This window comes from Sciurus carolinensis, chromosome 11 (genome assembly GCF_902686445.1).
Source record: "Sciurus carolinensis chromosome 11, mSciCar1.2, whole genome shotgun sequence".
NCBI lineage: Eukaryota > Metazoa > Chordata > Mammalia > Rodentia > Sciuridae > Sciurus > Sciurus carolinensis.
The window spans coordinates 119233328-119259690 of record NC_062223.1 but is presented as its reverse complement, the minus strand read 5'-3'; the positions used below and the strand labels follow the sequence as shown (position 1 = coordinate 119259690).

The following is a 26363-nucleotide window of genomic DNA, read 5'->3' as shown; positions in this document are numbered from 1 at the left end:
TGGCACAGGTCTGTATTCCCAGTGCCTCTAATCTCAGCAATTTGAGAGGCTGAGGCAGGAGGATCACAAGTTGAAGGCTAGTTTCAGCAACTTAGCAAGACCCTGTCTCAAAATAAAAAATAAAATAAAAAATCTTGCTCAGTGGTTAGTGCTCTTGAGTTCAATCCTTGGTATCAAAAAAAAAAAAAAAAAAAAAAGGCATAATGGGGACTAGACTGCAGTGAAGCTTAAATAAACTCTTATGTAAAGGACCTAGGCAAGTGCCTGGAAGTTGGTAACAATAGGAGGCCACATCACTCCAATCCTAAAATCCAAATCAAATTGAAGTCATGACTCCCCTTAGGGTGAGAAGCATCTCCACTCTCCCCAGGTGGAGTCTGTCTCCTCTGAAATCCAGACCCGCAAATTACAGGGCTATTTGGCTTGTGTGACCCAATTAATAGCCCTCTGTCCGGTGGCCCTCTGCAGACACCTCAGCTTCTGCCCCAGGGGCCCCTGGGCTCAGAAAAGCCCGTCCACCTAAGGATAGAGGCTCCTGGCTTCCCTGATGAGAAGCAAGTGTGTCACATGGAAGCAGCCCAACTGGTTGCTGAGCTGGGGAAAATAATTAAACCGAGGGAGGAAAAAAACCCACTTCTTTAAAAATCCAGGTTAGGGATGAATGTGCAGGGCGTGGGCCTGAGTAATTGGCGGAGCCACCGCCTCTCCCTGGCCCGTTGTGTCAGGCCGGGCCGCTCCTCCCCTCCATCTGCAGCTCCTCCTCCGGGCAGGTGTGTCTCTGGGCCCTGTGGCTGCCTGCCCCACTCCCTGCCGGGACACCCGCTGAGAGGTCACCCACCCCGCAGCCCCAGCGAGCCCAAACCAGACCAGCCCGGTGATCTGCCATGGAAGCCGCAGATGCCTCCAGGAGCAACGGGGCGAGCCCCGAAGCCAGGGACGCCCGCAGCCCATCAGGCCCCAACGGCAGCCTGGAGAATGGCACCAAGGCGGATGGCAAGGATAGCAAGACGGCCAACGGGCACGGCGGGGAGGTGGCCGAGGGCAAGAGCCTGGGCAGCGCCCTGAAGGCAGGGGAGGGAAAGAGCGCCCTGTTCTCGGGTAACGAGTGGCGGCGGCCCATCATCCAGTTCGTGGATTCGGTGGATGACAAGGGTTCCAACTACTTCAGCATGGACTCCGCGGAAGGCAGGCGGTCCCCGTATGCGGGGCTCCAGCTGGGGGCCTCCAAGAAGCCGCCCGTCACCTTTGCTGAGAAGAAGTCCATCTTCTCGGAGCCCCGGAAGCCCTCGGTGTCCATCGTGGAGCCCGGGGAGGTCCGGAGGAACAGCTACCCGCGGGCCGACGGGAGCCTCCTGCGGTCCAAGTCCGGCTCCGAGGAGGTGCTGTGCGACTCCTGCATCGGCAACAAGCAGAAGGCCGTCAAGTCCTGCCTGGTGTGCCAGGCCTCCTTCTGCGAGCTGCACCTCAAGCCCCACCTGGAGGGCGCCGCCTTCCGCGACCACCAGCTGCTGGAGCCTATCCGGGACTTCGAGGCCCGCAAGTGCCCCCTGCACGGCAAGACCATGGAGCTCTTCTGCCAGACGGACCAGACCTGCATCTGCTACCTCTGTATGTTCCAGGAGCACAAGAACCACAGCACGGTGACGGTGGAAGTGGCCAAGGCGGAGAAAGAGGTAGCGGTGCTGGGCTGCTTGCTCTCCCTCCAGACCTGGCCTCCCTCACCTGCCCTCTGACCTTGATCCCCTTGGGGCTTTCTAAACTGGGGCTTAAGACTGCTCCATGCCCTCTTAGAAAACCTTTCTTTCCCCTCTGCACCTGCAGGTTGGGAATCAGAGTTGACTCCCAATCCCCTAAGGTCTTGGGAGGCAGGGCATTTTTTTAGATGAGCCAAGAGAGGCCCAGAAAAGATTGCTTGACCAAGGTCATAGGATACATTCAAGTCTGGGCAAAGAATCAGACCAGTGGTGCAGAAGTCTGTCCTGGGCTCTGCCTGGATAGGGTGTCTCTCACTTTCCTCCTCTCTCTCTCTCTGCCTTCCCACCTGAGCAAGACTGGCCCCTGAGGAATAGGTCACAAGTGAGGGCAGATATTGGAAGAATGGAGTCACGCCCCCGTGCCCTGGGGTCACTGAAATGTCCTTTTTGTCTGGCTTCTGGTTTGCATTTGCAGGACAGTGGCTCCTGGTTCTGTCTGATTCCTAGCCAGGCCCTTCACTTCGCTCCCAGTCTCTTTTATCCTTTGCTCAACAGGACTGAGTGTGCTTTGTGTGTGGTTGCAGGTGGACGTGCCTGTGCCTGTGGGTGGATGTTTCTGGAGTTTGTGCAGGGGCGGGGTGTAGGTAAATGCCTACGTGTTTTCTATGCATGTGGGTGTCTATGTGCGCATGTGGATGTTTGCACATATTTGTGTATGGGATACGTAATTGTTTTGCATGAGTTCCTTGTATGTGATTATGCGGTACTTCCATGGGGCAGAGCAGAGGCAAGTGGAGGCTTGTGGATGTGGTACACCTGGGGAAGGTATTCTGTGCTGAGAGCCCAGCTGTGACCATTGCTCCTTGCTCCACATATGTTGGACCCACCATCTCTCAGCTCCTTACTGCAGGAGGATTCTGTGGGGGGCCAATGCTGGCAACTCTGCATTCTCTGGAGTTTCTGCACCCCACAGAATAAGGCAGCACAGGGTCCCTCTCTGCCCAGCCTTCCAGACCAGGAACTTGCTGATTATTCTCTCTTTGTACCTCTTGCTCATACCCCTGGGCAGGGAGGGATGAAACTGAGATGGGAACAGAATCAAAGACCCTTTCCAGAAACTTCATTTGGCCTCAAAAGAAGGTATCCTCAGCTCCCTCTGGTCCCTGATCCCAGCCTTCTTCAAACTGTACTGGGAGATAGAGATGGGACACTGTCATGAAACCCATTTTCGGGGACCTTACTTCAGAAGTCAAAAAAGAGCAAAAGGTGATCACCTTCAGCTACAGTTTTTGGCCACAGCAGCCAAGACACTGCAGAGCCTCAGACTGAGTTTTAGAAGTCCGGATTTTTATCTCTTACTAGTGGTAAGACAGTGAATAAGTCCTTTCCATTCTCTCAGTCTGGGTTTCCCTCTATGTGAAGCCGAGTGGTTGGGCTAGATTTTTGGTTTTCAGATTCCTCCATGGAGCTCTAGGATTCTTGGAAAAGTGTTTAAATTTTCAGGGTGAAGAGAGGTGCCCAGAATGAGGAGGTGCCCAGAAGACACAGGGTCTAGGTACCACTTCTCTGTAAGCAAATCACATATATTGACCTGTTTTCTATGCAGGGTTGGCCCCAAATATCATCTGAAACAAGGGTGTCTCCACTTAAGAACATCCTGAGTGCCTGTGGAAGAGGTGGGCAGGAGGGTGTGGGGTCTTGGTTCAAATTCTGGTTCCAGGAGCCACTGTGGGGCTCATGCGGTCAGTCCTTGCCCTTGAGGGCTCATGACATAGGTCAGGAGGCAGAGCTTAGATGCACAGCAGGACTGGGGAGCATCCTCCTAGTTACACAGGAGCAGCTGGAAGTAAACATGGAAGGGCAAAATAAACAATAAACACAGGACAGGTTACCAGGCCTCGTGGAACTCTTGAAATCCCAATGGCCTCCTCCTGCACCTTGCGGTTGAGGACACAGGCTGAGAGAAACAAAGGACTTGTCCAAGATCCTGGTGGGAGGATCCCTAAGTCTTCTTCCAATGTCTGAGAGCACCTCAGGGGAAGGGCATGGGAACATGGAATTCAGGATGCGTGTGCTTTAGGAGAAAATGGCTGATCCACTGATCAGGGCTGCCATGGGGGAACTTTGGGCAGCCTGTGTGTATACACATGTGTGCATCTGTAGCACAGGGACATGCAGGCAGAGCAGGGCTGAGGAACTGTGACTGAGCTGAAGCCATTTGTCTAGACCTGGCTCCGCTAGAATATTGTGGGCCGGGGGGGTGCATAGCATGGAGCAGGGGTCATGGGTTGATGGACCAGAGGGACTGAGTGTGTCAATCCTGGCATCCTTGGGAGGCATCTCCTGCAGACCCAAACATCAGCCCACACACAGCTTTTTGCAAGGAGCCTGGGAAGAACCTGTTCTGCAGGTCTGTTGGTGAAGGCCAGGTGGGGTAACCCAGCCCTGCGTGGGTTAGTTGCTTAAAGCTGCAGTTGAAACCCGTGGCTGCAAGTGCTCATCTCCTGGACCACGGCTCGACCCAAAGACTCCATGCTATGAAAAGGTCACTTGGAGTGGCAATAAAATGATCTTTCCTCTGGTGGGCCCATGTCATAATGTTTCCCCTTTCACCCCAAATATCACAAAGGGGTCCCATAGATGTCAACTGGTCCATCCTCCACCTCTGGATATTTTCCAAGATAGGTTAATTAATGAAATGAAAATGGACTGAGACACCCTTTCCTGTGTCTATCGTCCCTTCCATCTATTCCAGTTCCCTCCTTTGCAGCAGGCCAGGATGTTAGGACCTCTTCTGGGGGATGACAGGTTGTTCTGGAGGGCACTGCCCCATCCAGCTTAGGTTCTGGGGTAACAGTACCGTCAGCATAGTAACACACCCTCCCATAACACTCAGCCACGAGCATCGCTCTGGAGGGACTCAGCTCTGAGCGTCATTCACTATCTCCGCTCCATCACTTGGTTCAGTTCATTTCTCTCACCATGCCTTTTGACTTTATTTCTCTTCTTCTTGCCCAATTCTCCCAGGAGGCGGAGCCATCAGGCTGCTGGGTTGCGTAGCCCCTTGTCGTTGAGTTTCTAGCTGTGCTGGTCTGGGCAGACAGTGAGGGCTGGGATTTGGGATGAGGAGCCAGGCTAACGACCAGGGTGCCCTGGAACCACTCCCAGGAGATTTTCAGGGAGAATATCTGCTCTGGGACAGGGCATGAGACAGAGGAAGGATGACCAAATAAAAGAGGTTTAGAGAGAGGAATCAGAGGAGGAAAGCGGCCAGCAGATAGGCAAGTGGCGATTCAGTCTGCATGAAGCACATCTGTGTGCTGGTGCTGAGCCTGGTACCGGGGTGATTACACATGCTCAGTTTTGTGGGTGGGGGGAATTGTATCTATTTTATAGAAGAAACAGGTTTAAAGATGTCAAGAGACTTATACAAGGCACAGTGTGGGAGAGGGTGAAGCTGGGATGCCTCGCCACCATTTTAAACCTTTTTTCCCCCATAGAATTGGAAGGGTCTCTTTGGGATCACTGAGTCCAGTGGCTCCCAGATGACTATCCTCAGGTTGGTATCACTCAATGACTTATTAAAACACAGATTTCCAGACTTTATCCAAGGATGTTCTGATTCAGGGAGTTGGGCCTAGGGTCTGTATGTTAATCCATGATGTTTACATATCAGGGGTTCTGATGTATAGTCAGAGTGGGAATCAGAACTCTAGTCCAGTGTCACCACAAGGAAACCAGGGAACTGAGGTGACTTCTGCAAGGGCCCCCTGCTGGTCTGCAGGTGCCAGGGTGAGGCCTTTCTTGGCCCAGCTTGTACCTCTTCTGTCCAGAGGCCCTGAGGAAGCAAAAGGGACAGGGGCCTCCAATCTAGCAGGTGGGCTGATATTGGACATTTGACATCTGAATGGAAACAGAAAAATCTACCCAGCAGTTCAGATTCCTATCTGAATAATTACCATTTGTCTGGGAAAACAAATTTGGCAATTAACTAGCTCATTTGGCAAATGTCACAGCCCACGGCCCATGAAGTTAATTCAGGCCAGGGGAAGATCATGGTCTATCTCCCCTTCCCTGGGGGCAATACAGGTACACCTGTCCAGGTGAGTATTTGGATGTGCCAACACCTACCCATAGGTCTGATCCAGGCTGAGACACTGCCAGGCTATGCCATCTTTCCACTTTCAGGAAAACGTCTGCTCACTCGAGGCCAGAAAAATTTCAAGGTTGGGTGACCCACATAGGGTCCACCCCAGGTATCAGAGGTGGGGCGGGTAGCCCAGTGTGGGAGAAGGGAACAAAGGAAGCATTTAGGGACAGGCCTAGGCAGGGTGAAGGGAACAAAATAGGGAGGAGTAGGAAGGAGGAGGGAGGTGTGGGTAGGGGTGGGACTGTGGAGAGTTGAGGCCCTATCAGACGTCAGGGGCTTCCACTGCATTCTGTAGGGGGAGGATCGGAGAGAGAAAACTGGGGCCTCAGGCGTAGGTATGGGGAGCAAAAGGGAGAGAAGTGGAATTGCCGAACGCACCCTCTGGGAGGTAGACTTAGTTTAGCAGGAATAAAGGGGGAAGGTCAATGCTCTAGAGGAGAAGCTGGTGCCACCACCCTTGGAAGTGCCTCTGAAGGCTGCAGAATAGGATCTGAACCCTGTCATTGTCTTTTGTCCTTCCTGCTGCTTTCTTTCTAACTGTGAGGACTCAGACCTCCCCACTTTTGCAAAAGGGGGCTTTAGCAGAATTAAAGAAAATTCTTGGACTGGGAATGTAGCCCAGCAGTAGAGTGCTAGATGCATGAGGCCCTGGGTTCAATCCCCAGTACTCTGAAAATAAGAAAATTCCTGGCACATGGTATGCACTCAGTAACCAAAATTCCTTTCCTAGTGTTGCAGGAGAATCCAGTATCTTTGGAAACCTCCCGTGTTCTATTACTTCCTGTACCAGAAAAATCTCAAAGAGCAGAACAGATATAAAGTGCATTCCTAGACATCGCTAGAGCTCTCACCCTGAGCTCTCCTCCTTGACAGGGTAGGGCTCATCTCAGAGAAAGGATCATTCTAGCAGCACACAGTTCCTGGTCCCAGGACCCTTTCAGGAACCCTCTATGTCCCACAAGTCTGGTCCTGTTGGCCGTGCTGTGAGAGCCAGGCCCCTCCCAGCCAAGTCTGACTTCCTTAGTGCCCCAAAGAAAAGGAGGACCAGTCTCCTCTCCACCCTGGCTGATTCTTCCACCCACTGCTGCAGACAGGTCGTCTCCACTTCTGACCCTGCCCTTACGCGTGTCCAGACTAGCCACCTCTCCTCCACCCCTCTCAGGTTGCTGGCAGACACCTCCAGCTCTCAGACTTCAGCTAGCTGGCTGCCCTCTCCACTCACTCTCACACAGTGTGGACTCCCGGGGGCTGACCTGTCTCTGCTTAGATGCTTCATGTTCTAAGCCCCATTGGACTTCCCATCCCCTGGTCCCCTGTACTCCATCCCTCTATGCTCACCTAGGTGAGACATTTTCTCACCTGTGGGCTGAACACAGTTTTATTAGGTGTTCCTCGGACACAGCTGCTCACTCTTGGTATTCAACCCCTTGGCCTTCACCTTCTCTAGTCAAACCTTCTCCCACTGGCAGGTGCTTAGCCCACCCTATTCCCCTCCTCCCACCTCTGTTCCGTTTCCCCTAAGATCCTCCCACCTTCAATTATTCACGTTCTAATCCTTTATTTTGCCTTTTCTGTGTAATGTCTTGACCTCCCGGCCTCTGTGCACCCCCCACACTGCCCTCTGTGCCTGGACTGTGTCCGCACCACTTCTAAACGCCATCCCAATGACATACACTGTCATCACCACCCAACACCCCTGAGACTTCACCTGACCACTCCTGTCCTCTCCCCTCACTTAGACCTGCCCATCCCTCTGCCCTCATTCCTTGCAATCACAGTGACAATAATCATGATGGGGACCATTCTTCAGTCAATGCTTGCTCTGTGCCAGGTGCCTTCTGGGATCTTCAGTCCCTGATCATTTTCCATCCCACATCCTCTGTGGGAGGCAGGTTCCCTTACTACCTCCATGGAACAAATGGAGCTACCGAGGCTCGGAGAAGTCAAGCAACTCCCAAAGGCCCCCTGCCTGTAGGTGGTGGTTACCAGATTCTAACTGTTCACTCCCCCTCATGTGCCCCCAGTAGCTTATGGCATGGAGGAGTGGCCCATTCCCTTACTGGCAATAGGGCTTTTTCTGGACGTGAGCCTGGGCCTGAGAGTGGGAAGGAGTGCACTTTTGTTCTCTGCTTTCCCTGCCACCAGGCCTTGTGAAGCCCCATTCCTCCATCCTTCAGGTTAGGACGTCTCAGCTGGCTGGGTGGGAGGTCTCCAGCACGCCCTCCATTCAAGCCTCACTCAGTAGTTCTTCATGGATGGGAAAGTTGCCTGGAACAGACCTGTTGTCCAGCCTCTTCGTCTGTTCCTTAGGGCCCTGATCTGTCACCCAGGCCTGGCCTTCTCAGCGATCTTCAGGGCCACGGGATTTGTCTACCTGTTTTCTCCAGCTCTGCATCCTCAGAGTATGAGGGTTGAGTTTCTGCTACCACAGTGTCTTCTCCCAGCCTTGTTCCAGAGACTGGGCCAAGTCCCTACCCTCATCTTCTTGTATTCCTCTCCTCTCAAAAGACCGTCTTCATCTCTGGTGAACACGTAGCAGAAACTTCTTCATCTCTGGTGAACACATTTTCCATGCTGTGGGATTTACATCGCACATCACAGGCAGGGCAGCTGCTTACTGAGAACTTCTTAGTTTTGATCATGGGGAGCCCAGCAGTGTGGTGGTGGAGGAGGGGCAGGCTATGGTGGGGCAGGGGTTCCCTGTCTGGGGAGCTCTGTACCTTCTGCCCCATGCCTTCCCCACCCTCTGGTGCCATTTCCTAAAAGCCTTAAGCACCATTAGATCCACTTCCCTGGGTGTCTGCAGCACATACCCCACAGGCCCCTGCTCAGCTCCATGAGGTGTTCAGAGGTGTGCTGTGTGGTGACGCTCAGGACGCCTGCTGATGGAGCTCAGTTCCTCATGGTTTCTTGCTTCTTTACCTTGACTGTTCTCGTGAGCTCCTCTGAGAGATGGCTAGAGAAAAAGGTGGGACTGTGCATTTAAAACCCAGGGGTCCTGGGGAGACCCTGAGCAATCCAAGGCTTCTTGGCTGCCTGGAGCTTCCTGCCTGTCAGGTAGAAATCACCTACTTGTCTTCCATGCTGGAAGGTGCTTTCAAAGCTCTAGAGGAGACCTCAACTGAACAGAAGAGGTGCCTCTTGACTAGGCTGGGTGGCATTGGCCTTGGCTTCTTGCCTCTGCTGGAGCTGCTTTTCAGAGAAGGGCCTTTCCTCACATGGAAGGCAAATGTTGATATGAGTGCTGATGTCCTCGTGCATCCTGATAGAGACTCTTCCCAACCCACTCCACACCCCCATCCATGTGCCCAAGGGCAGGGTTCCTAGGACCTCTCCATCCCAGCCTTCTCCACTCTTCTAGCCTCATCCTCTAGCCTCCTCCTTCTCCAGAGACCCCAGGTAAAAGTCCCTGTCTCACCCAAACTGCAGGATGTGTTCCTTCCCAGGTTTATAGCTGTGCCTGCCCAGACAGAGCCCATGCCGGCGGCAACCCTGGCTCCTGCTTGCAACACACGCCCCACATCATGCCATAGAAACGTTGCACACGGTTACAGGCACAAGACACTCCCTGGCTGGGCTGGGCTGGGCTGGTTCCTCTTCTTTTCTCTCCCAGCAGCCCCAGGTCCGTTGAAAGGAGCAAGAACCCCATAACTGAGCATCCTTCCACTCATGTTGGGTGGGGGGACAAGGGAGGTTTAGTGCCTACAAAGACATGGTGAGGATATTCAGCTCTAGTGACCTGAGTTCAGGGAGCTGATATTTGACTTGTTGCTGGATCCTTGGTGACTGGCAAGGAGCCTGGCATGTCTGAGGTCCTGAGAGATGTTTGTTGGATGGAGAAATGGATGCAAGTGAGCCCTACCTGAGAGTTGGATCTCTGGTGGGCCCATACCCTGGTTCCCTGGATCTGTGCCCCTTACCCCTCAATTTCTCCAACCCTAACCCTTTCCCTGCAGACAGAGCTGTCCCTGCAAAAGGAACAGCTGCAGCTGAAAATCATTGAGATTGAGGATGAAGCTGAAAAATGGCAGAAGGAGAAGGACCGTATCAAGGTGAGCAGCCCCAGGCTCCCCTCGCTGCGCTTGCCCTGCCTGTCCTGCCTGGGAGGGGGCAGGCCTTGGCTCCTGTTCAAGGTTGTGGCCCTCAGTGATGTCCCACACTTGATTGTTGTGAATTCTCCTACCCCATTTTGCATCCCCACCTGGCATCCAGATGGGATCCTGCCTGTCCCCTAATGCTCATTTTGTATCATCTTAGCAAATCACATCCCAGACCCATTCTCCAGAGTGTGGTCCAATGTCTGCTAGTGTGTGCTCTGCCCCCCAGATGCCCCAGGCACCCAATCTACACCATTTCTCTTCTACTTGTGCCAGTGTAACTGGACGGATATCTGCCGTGGTTCGGGTGATTGCAAACCATGTCTGAAATCATTGTCTCTTGATCCTGGCCACATGAACAGCCAGACAGTACACTTTCTGAATGATGTCTTGTTCTGGTTGAGGTTTCACTGAGCACACCTTAACTCTTGGGAGAATGTCTGGGCCTACAGGGAATCACTAAATTGTGGAATGGTTGCTCAGGTCAACCCACCCAGGGGAGGGAGCTACAGGTGGATTAGGAAGGGAGGGCTGTAAAAGCACTGGCCATGTCTATTCCTCATCGATGCCTTTGAGTGAGATTCACAGCCAAACAGGCTTGCCAAGTTAGGGCTCTGGGAATGCCCCGATCCTGTGTCAAGAACCTAAGGGTGTGCTTCTCTCAGTTTTCCTTCATGAAACGCTCATCCTTCCTCTGATTCTGGACCTAGAGCTTCACCACCAATGAGAAGGCCATCCTGGAGCAGAACTTCCGAGACCTGGTGCGTGACCTGGAGAAGCAAAAGGAGGAAGTGAGGGCTGCACTGGAGCAGAGGGAGCAGGATGCTGTGGACCAGGTGAAGGTGATCGTGGATGCCCTGGATGAGAGGGCCAAGGTGCTTCATGAGGACAAGCAGATCCGGGAGCAGCTACACAGCATCAGCGACTCAGTGCTATTTCTGCAGGTAAAAACAGAGTCCTCCACCATTCAATCCCTAAATACCACCCCCATCCTATCCCTTATCATTCCATTCACTTTTCCAGACCCTCATTAATCATCTTTCCTTCCATTCATCCATCCATCCACACTTTGTTCCACCTGCACAATTAATTTTTCCACCCAATCTATTTTCCTACCTCCCCTAAAGATGGTGCACGAAGATCACCTTGTACCAACTTCATTTGATATGTCCTAGCAGTGCTCTAGGCACAGTAAAAGGGTTCTGTGATTGATTAGTAATGTCTGCTGTGGGTGAGGGAGGAATGGCATAGGAGTGCTGCATAGTTATCTTTGTTCTTGTCAGTTTGTCTCTTCGTGCATCCATCTTTCTGTCTACTAGAATGTTTTGTGTACTCCTTGATGCCCAGGACTCTATTAGGTGTTGTGGTGAATAGAGAAGTATAAGACATGTTTTCTGCCCCCAAGCTGCTGCAATTCAGCTGGGAAGATAAGACATGTACAATTAGGGAACAATATAGGAAAGCGTGTAATTAAATGATAAAGCATGTGGCTCAGGAGATAAGTGCCCGTGGAAACTCAGAGAAGGGTGAACAGGCTGGAGCAATCTGAGGACAGCTTTGTGCAGGAGGAGGAGTCTGGATGAGGTCTTAAAGGCCACTTAGAATTTGACAGGGAGGAGGGATTCTCCAGTGAGGGGAAGGGAGATGAGAAGCATAAATGTGCAGAGGCAGGATGGAGCGAGGCATGTAAAGGTGGAAAAACCACCCCGACTGACCCAGAATACTCTGGTAATTCCTTGCATTTCTTTCTGCTTTCTCCCGGAATGTCATTAAAGCCTGTGTCCCTCTCACAAAGGTGAGGTAGGAATGCTCACCCAGATTAGAGGTAGGAACTGTGGCATCATATATCTGAATGCTAAAACCATCAGAGATGTTAGCATCTATGGATTTTTTTTTTTTTTTTGAGTACCAAAGATTGAACCCAGGGGACTCAACTACTGAGCCACATCCCTAGCCCAGTACTTTATTTAAAGACAGGGTCTCACTGAGTTGCTCAGGGCTTTACTAAGTTGGTAAGGCTGACTTTGAGCTCATGATCCTCCTGCCTCAGCCTCCCAAGCCACTGGGATTCCAGGTGTGTGCACTACAGCACCCGACTGCATCTGTGTATTTTAATAGAACCTTTTGCCTAGTGAGAAAAAGTGAGGCTAGTTAATTAGCTGATTCTAGAAGCCATCTCCTCTGGCTCCCAGCACTGAATCTTCCAGCTGGGCTGTGACAGCCCCCTTGCAAAGACCCAGAAAAACCCAGGAAATTAATGGTTTCTTTCCTTTCTTGGTAGGAATTTGGTGCATTAATGAGCAATTACTCTCTCCCCCCACCGCTACCCACCTATCATGTCCTGCTGGAGGGGGAGGGCCTGGGACAGTCACTCGGCAACTTCAAGGATGACCTGCTCAATGTGTGCATGCGCCATGTTGAGAAGATGTGCAAGGCCGATCTGAGCCGTAACTTCATTGAGAGGAACCACATGGAGAACGGTAGGTCCCCTCTGTGTGCAGGCCCAAGGTCATGCACTTTTCTCTCCCAGGTCAGTTCCTGCCTCCTGGTGCAGGTTGACACCTAGTCAGCTGGCCCCTCACTGTTTCTACCCACCCATTCACGTATGAGGATTTGAACTAGGGCCCATTGAGTCTGCAGCTATTGCAAGCAGCCTCCAGAGAAGGGTGATTCCTGGGCATGGGCTGCATAAGTGCCTCCTCTCTGTGGATCATCCTCAAACTTGGAGATTGGTTTCAATCAGATCTACATCTAATTGTTCAGCCCAACCCAGCAGCTGCGTGGATGCTGTTGCTGCATGGGTTAGACGCCAAGCTGGTGGCTTTGCAAGCTCCAGCAGAAGTGACCTAGAACTGCACCTGTTCTTGGAGGGAGGACTTACCTGTCACCATGGCTGTGTTGAGTAGTGTTGAGCCCAGAGGCTTCCCTTGGCCTGGTGGGCTGGGCTGGGGACAACAGGACGTAGCGTGTCTCTATGACTCAATGTGTCCCTGAAATCAACCCCTCTTCTGAATCATGCTGTCCTTGCAAAGGTCAACTGAATCATCTCACAGACTCTCCAAACCTGAGAAACTACCCCTATTAAGTCCTTTTCTATCCAGTCCCTTTAGGGCCTGAAGCCTGGACACTTTCCCCTAGGTCCCACCCAGTGGCCCAAGCCCAGCCCAGCTTTTAAAATGAGGTCTTCAGAATGCAACCTGATGAAGATCTTCCAGCCGTGAACACCAAAGGAAATGACCCCTGTCTGCTCTGGATGGAGCGCAGGATTTTTCCAGGAGGAGAGGGGGCTGAGTAGGCCACTGAGCAGGGTCAGGAAAGGGGCCACCTGTGTATCTTGCTGATTTCACACAGTATCCCTGTGAAATATAAGGGGACATTCAATCATACCTGAGGATAGATAAGACATTTTAGCAAGACAATCATTTGGCTTTAAATGGCACTCAGGTTCTGACAGCCTCTTCCTAATGACAATAGCGATGCTCCTGATGGTGATAGAGATGGCGGAAGGTGACAGAGGGCTCCCTGGATGCTGGGCAGAGAGCTGAGCTCTTCACCTATGTTACTTTTTGTTCCCTTTGTGGTGCATTGCATTTTATAGGTGAGAAGGCTGAAACTCAGAGAAGCATGTTCTCAAAGTGCAGGTCGCTGGACAGGGGTGCTATTCAGTGTCCTGGGCCTTCTCATCTGAGATGCTGCAGCGAGTTGAGGGGTGTGGTGATCATTGTCCCGGGTTCAAACCCTGGCAAGACCTGGGAAGACGTCCCTGACTGACCTGTGAGCCTTGCAGGACCCATCCAGCCTCCTGGCTGCTCATATCCTATTTCTAGGTCATGAAGGTGCTGGTCCTGGTCCCTGTGCAGGTGTGAGCCTGTGTCCTGTATGAGGTGTGTGGTGCGACGGCAGCCAGGAGCAAGATGGGCGCTGATGAATCAGCAGCCCTGTGCCTCTCCCTGGGGTCACCAGGGGATCCTCCTTTGCCTCTGTGTTATTTTTTTTTGTCTGCTCCGGGGAGTGGGGGATGGGAGGCTGGCGAGGTAGACTGTGGAGTGACTGTCTACTGCTCCTGACAGTGGGCTCATCCCACCTCACAGGCCCTGGGGTTAAGAAGCAGCAGGCCACCTTCACCCTGGGCTCAGTGAGGCAGAGGGCTGGGCTACTGTCTTGTCATGTATGCATTTATTCTTTTTTTTTGGTTTCATGGATTGAATCTAGGGATGCTTAGCCACTGGGCCACATCCCCAGCCCTTTTTTATTTTGAGACAGGATCTCACTATGTTGCTTAGAGCCTCTCTACGTTACTGAGGCTGGCTTTGAACTTGTGATCCTCCTGCTTCAGTCTCTCAAGTCGCTGGGATTACAGGCATGTGTCACCGTGTCTGGCTGCATTTATTCTTTGAACTATTACTGAGTACCAGGACCCTGCCAGATGCAGGTGCTGAAGATGAAGGTTGTGTCTGAGCCACACTTCCGTCTTCTTGCCTGGGAGAGAGAAAAGTGGAAGGACAGAGAAACTAGAAGAAAGGGAAGTGTAGAAGACAGGAATGGGGCGGAGGATAGGTGGAGAGGTCAAGCATTGAGTGGCAGATTTCTTTGGGTTTCAGGGTCTTCGGGTGGGTGCAGCTAACTCTGCTCAGCTGCCTGGATTCCTGGGCCATGGAAGCCAATGCTGGGACCTCGGTCCAGCATCCAAGGTTGCCAATAGTGACTGGGACTGAGCTGCAAAGTGGGGAGTCAGGGCTCAAATCCCAATGCCATTCTTCTTGGCATGTGACTTGGGTCAATTTGCTTCTCTCATCTCCTGAACCTTGTTTTTCTTTCTTTCTTTTTTTTTTTTTGCGGTGCTGGGGATTGAACCCAGGGCCCTGTGCTTGTAAGGCAAGCATTCTACCAACTGAGCTATCTCCCTAGCCCCTTATTTTTCTTATCTGTCACAGAGAGAGGTTTATACCTGCCCAAGAGTCAATGTACAGATCAAATAAGAAATGGATATCAATAGCCCCTTATAAACTGAAAAGTGCTGTGCACATGACCTTGCTCACAGTCCAGGAGAGCAGGTGGCTCATTGCAGGACCTCCTCCGCCCCACTCCAAAAACTGAAGAGCAGAGCGCATGCCTGGTGGAGCATCGTCACATTCTCTGAGGCTGTGGGACCTCGATTCTCCCCAGGACAGAGCGGGTGGTCTCTGGGTTCTCAGCCAGCCAGGCAGGTCCCAATGGGTCAGTTCCTCCTCTCCCTCTTACCCCTTCCCTGAACCAACCTCTTCCTGCCCAGGCGGTGACCATCGCTACATGAACAACTTCCCAACCAGCTACGGGAGCGAGTGGAGTGCCCCGGACACCATGAAGAGGTACTCCATGTACCTCACGCCCAAGGGTAAGGGTGAACTTCCTTGGCCCAGGTCTGGCATCCCCCTGCTCCCAAGGGCTCCCCAGTCCGCAGAGCAACTTGCATCCAGGTTCCTCCTGGGTGGAGCGACACTACCCTCCACCTGCCTGGGAAAGTCCTGGCGTCCGCCTGTTGTCTTGGTGTGATTATGAACAGCGCCTGCTTTCACTCCCACAAGTGACAAGTGTAAATTAAACTAGGTGACAAATCATCCAGCACCCTACTCCTCAGAGATTTCCATCCCTGACCCAGGCAGCTTGTCTCACCCCTTCCCCTAGCTCCTTAGTCCTTCCAGAGGGTTCCCTGGGCTCCCCTCTGCTGGACTGGAGCTGTGTGGAGCTTCCACTTAGGTTTCTGCAGGTCTCGGGCCTTGGGAGGGCTGCCTCCTCCGGGGCCTCCTCTGGGGCCAACTGCTCTTCCTCCTCATTGCTTCACTTGGCCACTTGGCCCCTGAACTCTCTCTCCCTGGGCCCTACAGAAGCCCCAGCCTGCAGGGTAACAGTCCGGTGGGGTCTAGCCTGGGGCCTGCCTGGCCTGGCCCTGGGAGAGCCTGGTGCATCCCTGGGCACCAACAACAAACCTGTTATATAAGGGTGGGTGTGCCAGGCCATCAGCCCAGGATGAGGTGGGTGTGCACTTGTATGTGTGGGACGGGGGACCAGGAGAAGAATGGGGACATGGGGGAAGGGGAGGAAGGAGACCTGGGGAAGGTAAGCCCGAGGCCCTGAGCTGTCACTCACACATACAATGGGAGGGGCTGGGGATCTGGAGGAATGAGCTCAGCGGAGAGGAACCTTAGTGCCCAACCCAATTTGAAAACAATACCTAGGCTTCTTCCCAGCAGCCCAGGTGCCAGGTACACCCCTCAGCATTCCTGGTATGGGCCAGGCCTCAGTCAGTGCCACCCGCTCCCCTGCCCGGGCACTGCCTCTTTGGACCAGCTGTGTGAGAGTGTGAACTGCACTAACCAGGCAGCCCCAGCGTCACTGTCCTCAGAAGGCCCCCAACCTGCCTGTCCCCAGCCTGGTCTGTCCGGCCCTCCCCCTTGTCCATGGACCAGTCCTGTTGACCCAACAAGGCCTCCAACTGGCTCCTCCTTGACCCTCAGTGAGAGACTGAGGGTCAGCGTGACCTCCCTGCAGGCCACAAGAAGGGAAGAATCAACCTGCCAAGCTGTCACCTGGAGAGTCCCAGGGCCTGGGTGACCTGAGGGTGTCACTGCCCCATCTGGCTTCACCGTTCCTATCTGAGAAGAGCAGCAGTTTGTCCCCAGGGCTAGAAGCCCTCCCAGATCTGCCCCTATGAATCAGTCTGTGGCATCTGTAGGTGGAAGAAACCGGTTTTCCCGGTATGCCTGCCCTGGCACAGTGGCAGAGACCTGTGTTGGGGACAGCAGAGGCAGGACATCTGCCTTCTGGAGGGCCAGGTAGAGAAGCCGCAAGGGAGAAGTCAAGGAGATTTGTCAATATCAGGGAAGCAAGGCCACTTAAGGTGAGATCTGGGAGCTGGGACTTCTTAGGAGAAGTGGGTCTGCAGGCTCCCGGAAGGAGGAGCTGTGTGCCCAGAGAGGAGGAAGCAAGGAATCACCATCACAGCACAAGGGTTTAGAAGGACTGGCTGGTGCTGGACCTGTGGACCAGGCTTGGGGATGGGGTCACATCAAGTTTAGGCGGGAAAGGGTAGATGCAACAGGGGGACCCTGGAACACCGGGAGCTCATTTCTGCATCTGTGAAAGACGGGCACTGATCCACTGCCTTCCTCACGGGCTGTCATAAGGCTCCCGTAGCCCTGGGTAAGCTTCAGTGCTGTGCCAGTACCAGATTATCTGGCCGCATGCAGGTGACTCAGCCCCTCATTCAGCCAAGGACACATCTGTTCCTGTCATTGCTATGGCCTCTCCTTCCTTTCAAGCACATGGGGACTGGCTCAGGACAGACTTGTTGGCTTGTCAGCCTCCTCGTAGCCCCTATGTCCCCTAAGTAGAGTGATCATATGTATTAGCATATCCAGGACTATCCAGGCGAACCCCAGTGCTTAGGGAACCATGAGCCTCTTCGCTCCTAAAGGGTCTCCATTTGGCGGGTAAGTTAGGTGATAGCCTGATGCTAGACCTCGTGACCTCTCTTAATGGTGGAGTCCAGGTCCTATGGTAAGCAGTTGAGACCTGTTTGGGATCCTGTCTGAGACTCCCAAGTCAGAGGCTATGGTGTCCCAAACTGAGCAGGACCCACCTTTCTGCAATGATGAGCCTTTGTGCTTCACAGGGAGCGCACGGACATCCTACCAGCCAGGGTCCCCTGGTCGCCTCTCCAAGGAGACTAATCAGAAGAACTTCAACAACCTCTATGGCACCAAAGGTAGGAGGGATTCAACTCAAGGCTGGGCAGAGACCCACATGAGGAACAGGTGGAGGTGGGCTGGAGCTAGGACCAGTGTGGGGCGCAGGGGCTCTGAGCACGAGATGCATGTGGGGAGCTGGGACAGGAAGGGCTTCTCCTGAGCTCGAGGTGTGTGTGTGTGTGTGTATGTGTGTGCACATGGGCGTGCACAGGTGTACATGGCATCATTAGTTAGGATGGAGAGAAGCAGCTGGAACCTCAGCATCTGTGGATCCCTGGGTCCCTGTGCTCTTCCTGTCCCCGAACAATGGGTTGGAGGAAACAGGGTGAGTGGCCACCTTGAGGTCAGGTCCAGGAACCTCTCCCAACAAGTATCTCCACGGAAGACCTCTACTGATTTGTGTTCTCCTACATTGAAAAGTTGAATAGTGGTTCAAACAAATGAGCTTTGCTATGAATGGAAAGGAAAGCGTGGTATGAAATGGGGCCACCCCCGGAAATCCAGGAGCTATCATTTTCACGTGGGGTGAGGAGACCCCTTAAGACCCAAAGGAGGTGAAATGGGGGCAGGGGTGTGCCTTCTCTAGGGGGAGCTGCCAAGCACTGGGTCTCCCTCTGTCCAGCAGGATGAGGGGTCCACTGTGTGCCAGGACAGAGTCATGTGCTCCATGAACCCCAGCTTTGGGAGACCCTGGCTCCTGGGTACTGCCCACGGTGTGTGGGGAGGAAGAGCCTGGGCCAACTCTGGCACAGTTCCACCCCAGACACTATACCAACAGCAGAAGGAACTTAGGTGGTGACCAGGCCCATGGAGACTGGAGTGGATGGCAGGCCCAGGCCTCTCTGTCCAGCATTAGATGCCCAGCTGTGACCCACCACAATCCTCTTCTCCACATCTGCAGTAGGCAGCAGCGGTATCTGCCAAGCTCACAGCTGCAAGCTCAGGGCCCAGAAGTAGGAGATCCTAGGAAATAGTCCCAGAAACCCAGAGACAGTCAAGGCAGGAGGGAAGGGACAGGCAAGTCCTCTACCTCCCAGAGCCTCAGGTGGTGAGGGCCTTGCACAGGAGCTTTCCAAGATCCTTGTGGGAAAGGTGTGCACCAGGGAGGACCCAGCCCCAACCACCTCTAACCCCCGAGCACCAAATGGTATCCTTACCCTCCCCGAGGCAGCTATGTCAGAGGATGCAGGGACTGGCGGTCCCTGCTGCAGAGCAGAGCAGACTGGGAGGCTCTGCTGAGAGGGGCTGGAGAGGGTGTGTCATGCACGAGGCCCTGAGTCCAGGCTGAAACGTCCTCATGGTGCCCTGCTGTTCCTCCTGCCACCTCCCTACTGCTTCCTCCTCTAGACTACAGGGACATATTTACACAGGGACATCTGTTAGCCTGTTTAACCCAGGAAACAGAAATCCAGGTGTTCTATCAGCTGCCTCTGTACCCACGTTTTTGGATATGTTGGTTTGTATGTATTCGTTTGCTCATGCATCCACCTACCAACCAGTGGGCACCTTTCAGGTACCGGGCTGTGTGCCAGGCACGGGGTGTGAGACCGGGCCGCACAGGCATTTCCCCAGGTCCCATAGGGCCCTGTTTAGGAACTTAAATGGTTGCATCCCGGGGGACAGGGAATGTAGGTGCTGTGGGGTAGAGGGCTGAGGCACACACGAACTGGTGGCGGGGACATGGAAGCTCACGCATGAAGACTCACTACATGATTTTGCTGTGGGTGGGAAGCCTGAGGCAGGAGACACCCCCTCAGAGGTGGGGTCTGAGGGATGCTGAGGGACAGAGAGGAAGAGGTACAGCCAGAAGAGGGTGGGAGTGGTGGGGGCAGCAGCTCACGACAGACCTGTGGCCTATGTAAAGGACTTGACTCCTTATTTGGAGGACAGTGACCTTTAGGTAGGGCAGGGACACTTTAGGTTTCAAAAAGATAACTTTGATGGCAGGAAGAATGGGGGAAGGAATGGCTGAGGGGCATCAGCATCCTGTCTTGGGAAGTGGTGAGAGGCCGGAGAGAAAGAGTCAGCTGTCTCCGGGTCCTGCCTCCCTCTTCCATGCCCTGCCGAGGTCTGATGCCCTTTCTTCGCCCTGCCAGGTAACTACACCTCCCGGGTCTGGGAGTACTCCTCCAGCATTCAGAGCTCCGATGACCTGCCCGCAGTCCAGGGCAGCTCCTCCTTCTCCCTGAAAGGTGAGCTCTCCACTTGGTCCCCTGCTGGTCCCTGCTGGTCCCTGCTTGGCTCTGCTCCCTTTCCTGCAGTTCCTCCTTCACCTTCTGCAGATGGAGCCCTGACCAGAAAACACAACAAACAAACAAAAAACTGCCAAGATCTTTGCTGTAAACAGGACTGAGGATGGGGCTGGGTTCCTTGCGTCCCTCAAGATGTGCTGTGACGAGAGGACTCAGAAGGGGAAGGGATGACTTCTCAGTCCTCTTGTGTCCCGTCCTCATGGGCCATGAGCCCAGGTTTATGCAGGGTCTTCTACTGCAGAGATTGTTTAACTTTGCTCACCCAGTGACTCCCAGACCCCTGGGCCATGGTGCACCCTCAGCAGCCCACAGAGCCAGTCCTGCAGGTGTGCTTTTGGAGAAGGTGGCCCAGATGACCGCGAGGCCTCCCAAGTGTGACCTTTTTCCAGCCCTCTGATCCCACCTGCCTGCGGTGCTCCCTAAAATTCTTGGGCCAGCCTGAGTGGTCACTGCCTCCTGTCCCCTAGGGTTGGGGTCATCCTGAGGGGGTAGAATTGAACCAGACCTCGGTTTATAGTAGGCCTAGGGCCCTCGTGTCTCTTCTGACAGGTCCTAGGGTCAGCTCTGGTGGGCCGTGGTGGGAATAACCCTCTCTGGCACCCAAATTACTGTCCTGGAAGAAAGGATCAGCTGTCTTGGGGTGGGCAGGGAGTGGGAGGGAAGGGGCTCTGCAAGGCATGGCCTCCGGGGTGGTGTTAGCACCCAGCAGTCTTTTACAGGCTAGGCTGCAGCCTGTACCTGGCGCATGGTTCACGGAGGAACCAGCAAGGTGGAGGAGAAAGGAACAGGAAAGCAGGGACCCCAGGGATGTCCTGTCCCTGAGCCTGGCCTGGGAGGCTCTGGGGCTTGTCTTGACCAGCAGACACCTTCCATGACTTCTGGTCAAGCCTGGCCTGAAGGCCACCTGGCATGGAAGACGGTCACTCTTGGGCATGATTTGGACACCTCCCGACATGCCCCCATGGGCCTGCACAGACCCGCCTGTCTCAGGTCTCCTGCGGGGGACTCCTCTCCAATGTACCGTGCCCCAGAGGAAGAACCCAGAACACCCTTTCCCACCTCCATGCAGATCAGTTTGCGGGGCCATCCAGGAATGGCCTGAAGAGAGTTCTGGGCGGGGCTGCCCTGGGTGTAAGGAGACCAACCTGCTAGGATGGGGCCCATCCACTCCCCTTGAGCAGCCCCTGGGCAGGGACAGCACCTGGGCTGCCTGCAGGCTCCAGGGGCTGAGAGAGGGCTGCAGAGCACAGAGCACAGCCGCAGGAACTGAGGGCCTCGGGCTTCTTGGACGGCACTTGCCGATAACGCCTCTCTCTCTCCCAGCAGGCGCTGGGAAAACCCCCTATCAGTTCACCACCTTGGGACAGGCCACTGCAGAGTTTTCCAAGCCACTGGACCGCAGTGGGCTGTTTAAAAATAATCCTGGTATCTGCCCATTTTCTGTCCCTTCCCTTTTCCCTCTCCCACAGCAGGGCAGAGGGGACATCTTGTGGGGGTTCTCTGTCACTTCTAGGGTACCCTGGTCCTACCTCCCCAGAGCTCCCTGGAGAGAGATGCATGGCCCCACTCACTCTATCCGGATTTCTGCCACTGCTCAAGGCTGCTCTCCCTCTCCCTGCCCCAGCCCCCCCTTCACCTCTCTCATGGCTGGCATGGGATTTTCTTTCTGTAATTGATTGGTGAGGTCTGAATCCTCCCTCTCTCAGTCTCCACTCAGGACTCAGGGAAGCTCCTTTTCCCAGCCTGTCCCCACCCTAGGTGCAGTCCTGGGGTCCTGGCTCTGTCTCCTTGCCCTGCCTCCTTGCTCAGTGCCATGGGGACGTGCTGAGATGATCTGGGCCTGCTCATCCTGGCGCAGTGCAGAGCAAGACAGGGATGTCCCCAGGAAGGCAGGAACAGCCTCGCTGGGCAGGGGACTGTCCAAGGACAAACCCTATTTATTTCCTGAGCTTCTCAGCATCCAGGTCACAGCCTATTTCTTCCCAGACTGCTGCCTGTCCCTGAGGGCTGATGGCCAACATGGAGAGTGCTTTTCCCTGTTCTGGGACCGGAGCGCCTTACGGACCCGCCTGGGTTGACGGGGAAGGCAAGGAGTGGCAGGGCGGCCCAGGGCTGGCCTGCTCTGGGAGAGTGCCGCCTGCTCTGGGCCTGTCTTGGCTTGCTGTCCTGACCCTGTGTGGCAGCCACCCTGGAAACTCACTGCCATTCTGTGGGTCCCAGTCTCCTGCTAGAGGCAGTGGAGCCTGGTGGAAGGAGCAGGAATAAGGGTTTTGGAGTCTGGCAAAATCTGGTTTCGAATCCTGACCGCTGCTTCCTAGCCATGGAAGTCAGGCAAACGACTGAGCTTCTGGAAACAGGGAGGGCTAGGTGAGGAGCCTTCCGCAATCAAAGTCCCTGGCACAGTGCTTGGCACAAGCGGGGCTTGGCAAAAAGGAAGCCTCATCCTCCCAGCCTATAGGAAGGAGTGCAAGTGTGCTTACGGGCTGAGGGGCAGGAGGGACGTGGTATGAGCCCTGGGAGTGGCTGGGTGGGTGGAAATTGCAGAGCAATGTGGTGCTGACCTGGATCTGGGGCGACACTCCCTGCTGCCTGGCGGGCTCCTCCTCTGTCTGCCTCCCTGCTTCCTCCCTGCGGCTGGCTTAGCCTCCCGGGGTTTTCAGTTGTCAGCTGCGGTTCCAGGCTGCTGCTCATCTCTTCAGTGGCTGCCTTGGGAAAGGGGCTGGATGGTGCCTTTTGGTCACTAGAGGTAACCCTGGTGCTGCTGCACCACCAGAGGACGCTGCCTCTGACCAGAGCCTCCTGTCTTCCCAGGCTATCCCTCCCTCATACGCAGCCAGACCCCTAAGGCCCAGCCCCAGACCTGGAAATCCGGCAAGCAGACTCTGCTGGTGAGTAGGACGCTGCCAGGAGGGCCAGCTGGGCACAGGCGTGGCCAGAGGCCTGGGCATGGAGCGGTTTCCCAGGGCCCCTAGTCCTCGTGTCCCAGGGTCTGCGGGAGGAGGAGGCCTTCTCTGGGTCTTGTGTCGGGGAGGAAGCAGCAGTGGCCCTGATAGCAGTAGAGATCCAGGGCTTACGAGGAGGGGGCCTGGGCCAGCACACTGTCTGGGCCTTAGTTTTCTAGTCTATGAATTAGACAATCTGGTTCTTTATTCTGTGAGTGATTGGTAGGTGTCTGCACTGTGTGCTTCGTCCTCCATCAGCTCTGAGATTGTAAAGTGCCCAGTCCAAGGGATGGGCCTGGAGATGGGTCCTACCTCCCTGGGGCAGTTTTCCAGCTCTGACAGCATAGAGGCCATTGGGATGATAATGTGGGGGTGATGGTGTGGGAGAGGCTGGAATGTTAGGAAGAGGTGGACTGAGGTTTCAGTAGAAAATGACCCCAAGCCAGGGGCAGCAGAAGAGCAGCATCATGGGGGCTCCAGGCCACCGGCTGGCCCTGGCATCCTGGATGGGTGGGATAACCTCTCTGTGGCTGGCGATCCCCACGGCCCTTCAGACCTAGTGTGCCTGACCCCTGCCCAGGACCTTGGTGTCAGGGGTGGTGGCTCATATGCTGCTGTCCTTCTCCCTAAGGCTCTTCTCTGAGGCCCATGCCCGGCCCTGCTGAGTCGTCCGCTGATGGCTCTACCATGCGGGTAGTGTCAAGGGTTTGCTGGGGACAGGGCTGAGCCCTGGGCTCCTGTGGTCTTTGCATTTGGAGGTTAGAGCATGAGAGGTGACTCTGCAGACCACAAAGAGTGTCTGGGGCTGGTTTAATTGGAAAGAAACTTTAATTTGCTGGTGTCGGGAGTTAAGTGATCGCGTGTGTAATTTGGAGCTGGGCCCCGGGGCATGGCCACAGCAGGGCTGCAAAAGCAGATAGGGAGCAAAAGAAGGCTCCTCCTCCTGGGCTCAGCCCTTCTCCTCCCTGCACAGCCTCCCCCACCTTCCCAGAACCTGGGTCCCTGCAAAGGAAGGGCATCACGACCTGAGACCCTGGCAGAACAGGGTCCCAGTGTCCAGTGAGCTCTCAGGGCTGGAGAATGGGGCAGGTGCTAGTGGGCAGAGGCTGGCCTGGGCAATGTGGTGCTGACCTGGATCTGGGGCGACACTGCCCGCTACCGGGTGCCAGCCACAGCTCTCTTGCCAGCTTGCTGAGTGACCTTGTATGAGTGCTGCCATGGACCACATGCAGGCAGGGTGCCGGCTGGGAGCTGCAAGCCCAGACAGGCAGGGCCAGGGCAGGGGCTGAGATCACCCTGGGTGTATGTGCAGGAGATGGGGTCTTCTATATGGGCAGTGGGCATGGGGCAAGCTCAGTCTCTGACCCAGCTCAGGGACAAGTCCACTTCCGGTGACCCTCTAGGGGCCGACAGTTCACCTGGGCAAGCAGCAGCTAAATTTTGCTAACTTCTCAGGACCTGATGAAGGGGTTAGGATGAGAGGGGGCCACTGTTTGGATGAATTTACAAGTTGGAGGACACAGAGAGGGCTGGGAGATGTTCCTGGCTGTCTGGAAACGCTCCCTGAATTCCCAGGGCTGGGGGAGCCCAGGGCCCTGTGGAATGGTGGCAGTTGTTTGTCTGTCTGCCCCTCCTCTGTCTGGGAGAATTATGCAGAGAGAACAGAAGCAGATGCTTGAAGTCCTTGAGACTCAAGAAGTGATATCATGGCCTCGGGGGGAGGGCTGGGGCGAACTCTGGAGCCATTCTGCTAGGGCTTCAACCCTGGCTCCCCTACTCACCTGCTGAGTGACCTTGGGCAAGTTGCCTAGCCTCTCTGTGCCTTGGTTTGCTCAGCTATAAAATGGATATGATAACAGTAACCTATTTAATTGGGTGGTTGTAAAAATTAAACGAGTTCGCCGGTATAAAACACTTGGCACGGTGTTGTGCAGCTTTATGGAGTGGAAGGCGCCATGGCCTTAGTGTGGGCTGAGGCTCCAGCGCATCAACTGTCTGGCGGGAATGAACTCTAGTTAGGATCTGAGCTCAGAGATTTGGTAGCATTAGGGACCACCCCTGGGTAGGTGGATCTTGCAGGTTTAGCCACGGGGTCCTTAGATTGTTGGGGTTTGGGCCACTGCTGCTTCCGGGGAGGCCGGGTGTGGGGAGGCTGGCGCGTGGGCTCAGCGGCCATCAGCTTCCCTAACCTCTCTTGTCTCCCCACAGTCTCACTACCGGCCATTCTACGTCAACAAAGGCAACGGGATGGGCTCTAACGAGGCCCCCTGAGCTCTGGCAAGAGGGAATGAGGCGCCGCCACCCCTGTCCTCTCTGCTCCTCCTGCCGCTCCTGCCTTCTAAGCCACTGTGCTCTTCCGGGTGGGAGGGCCTGGCTCTGCCTGCTGCCCCCAGTCCTCTGCCAACCCTCTCAGGACTCCACCCAGGCCCCTGTCCTGCTTGGTGTCTTTGGGTGGGCACCTCGTTCCTATGCCGAGGCCAACCCACCACAGGGGTGAGGACAGGGCTGCTTCTCTCCCCAACCCGCCACCCTCCTCCTCGGGGTGGGGTCACTGAGGTCCTCATGGTATCAGCCTGCCCTCCTGCCCATGCCCTGTGGTCTCCAAGGCCTCTTCCGCTGTGGTCAGCAGGTGCCCGGGGAGGCAGCTGCCCAGTTCCCATCCCTGTAGGCCGGTCTTCTTTCCAGACACTTGGTCCTGAGAGGAGAGGACCAGCCCCTTGTCCCCTGGGTTCTCTCAGTAATGCCCTCCTGGAAGAAACTGCAGGTCTGGTCACCGCAGAGCGAAGCCTGTGTCTTGACCTCACCCAGTCTGGGCCATGGGTCTCTGTCATATCTACTTGGAGTCCCAGACCCCAGAGAGTGACAGGTTGACTTTAGCCAAGAGAGTCCCCTCTTCAACATGATATAATCCACTCATGAAAATAGCTACTGGCCCGGGCCACGCCAGGGAAATACCATTTACCTGTAGAATCTCATAATTTCTAATTAATGGTTCTCCCTGGTGATGGAGAACCAGCTGGATCGTGGCAGCCAGTGCTGCTTACCAGGGTGTCTTATGCTGCCCCAGAGGGGAGCCTGCCTCTTCCCTGCCTGCCCTCCATGTCACAGGCCATGGGGCCCCGGGCTGGGAGAGAGACCAAACCAGGAGCAGCGTGGTGGGGTCGTCTTTCACCCCAGGACTGATGGGGTCTCGAGGTGGCCAGCTTGCAGGGGGGTGGCAGACTTTCAGCTTGGGCTTTCCCCTCCCGAATAAACCATTGTCACTCATTTGTCTTGTATTGAATGACTTTTTCCCTGAGGGTCCCTAGAGGGCTCGGAGTGTTCAAGTATCTTCCCTCTTTCACCTTGAAGATGGGGCACCTTTGGGTCTCCCTCCACCCCTCCCCACCCCAGGCTGATTCTCTGGGGTGCAGGAGACTGGAACTTTCTCAGACAGGCCTTGATTGACATTAAGCACAAAGGGTGGGAGTCTGGGGATTTTGGCCAGCCTGCACCAGGGTC

General features: G+C 54.7%; 1 protein-coding gene across 3 annotated transcripts; it reads left to right on the top strand.

Moving 5' to 3' along the window:
• Window positions 1-785: 785 nt before the first annotated feature.
• On the top strand, window positions 786-26129 carry Trim29 (tripartite motif containing 29). 3 transcript variants are annotated; one of them, XM_047518396.1, is made up of 10 exons: window positions 786-1673; window positions 9801-9896; window positions 10652-10885; window positions 12223-12421; window positions 15214-15315; window positions 17593-17685; window positions 19765-19860; window positions 21247-21345; window positions 22732-22808; window positions 25071-26129. In XM_047518396.1, the coding sequence occupies exons 1-10, from the start codon at window positions 885-887 to the stop codon at window positions 25131-25133; spliced, it is 1848 nt and encodes a 615-aa protein (XP_047374352.1). In that variant the 5' UTR covers window positions 786-884; the 3' UTR covers window positions 25134-26129. The 3 variants fall into 3 exon arrangements, with proteins under 3 accessions (XP_047374352.1, XP_047374351.1, XP_047374353.1); XM_047518395.1 differs by having other exon boundaries at window positions 21244-21345; XM_047518397.1 differs by lacking the exon at window positions 21247-21345.
• Window positions 26130-26363: the final 234 nt, after the last annotated feature.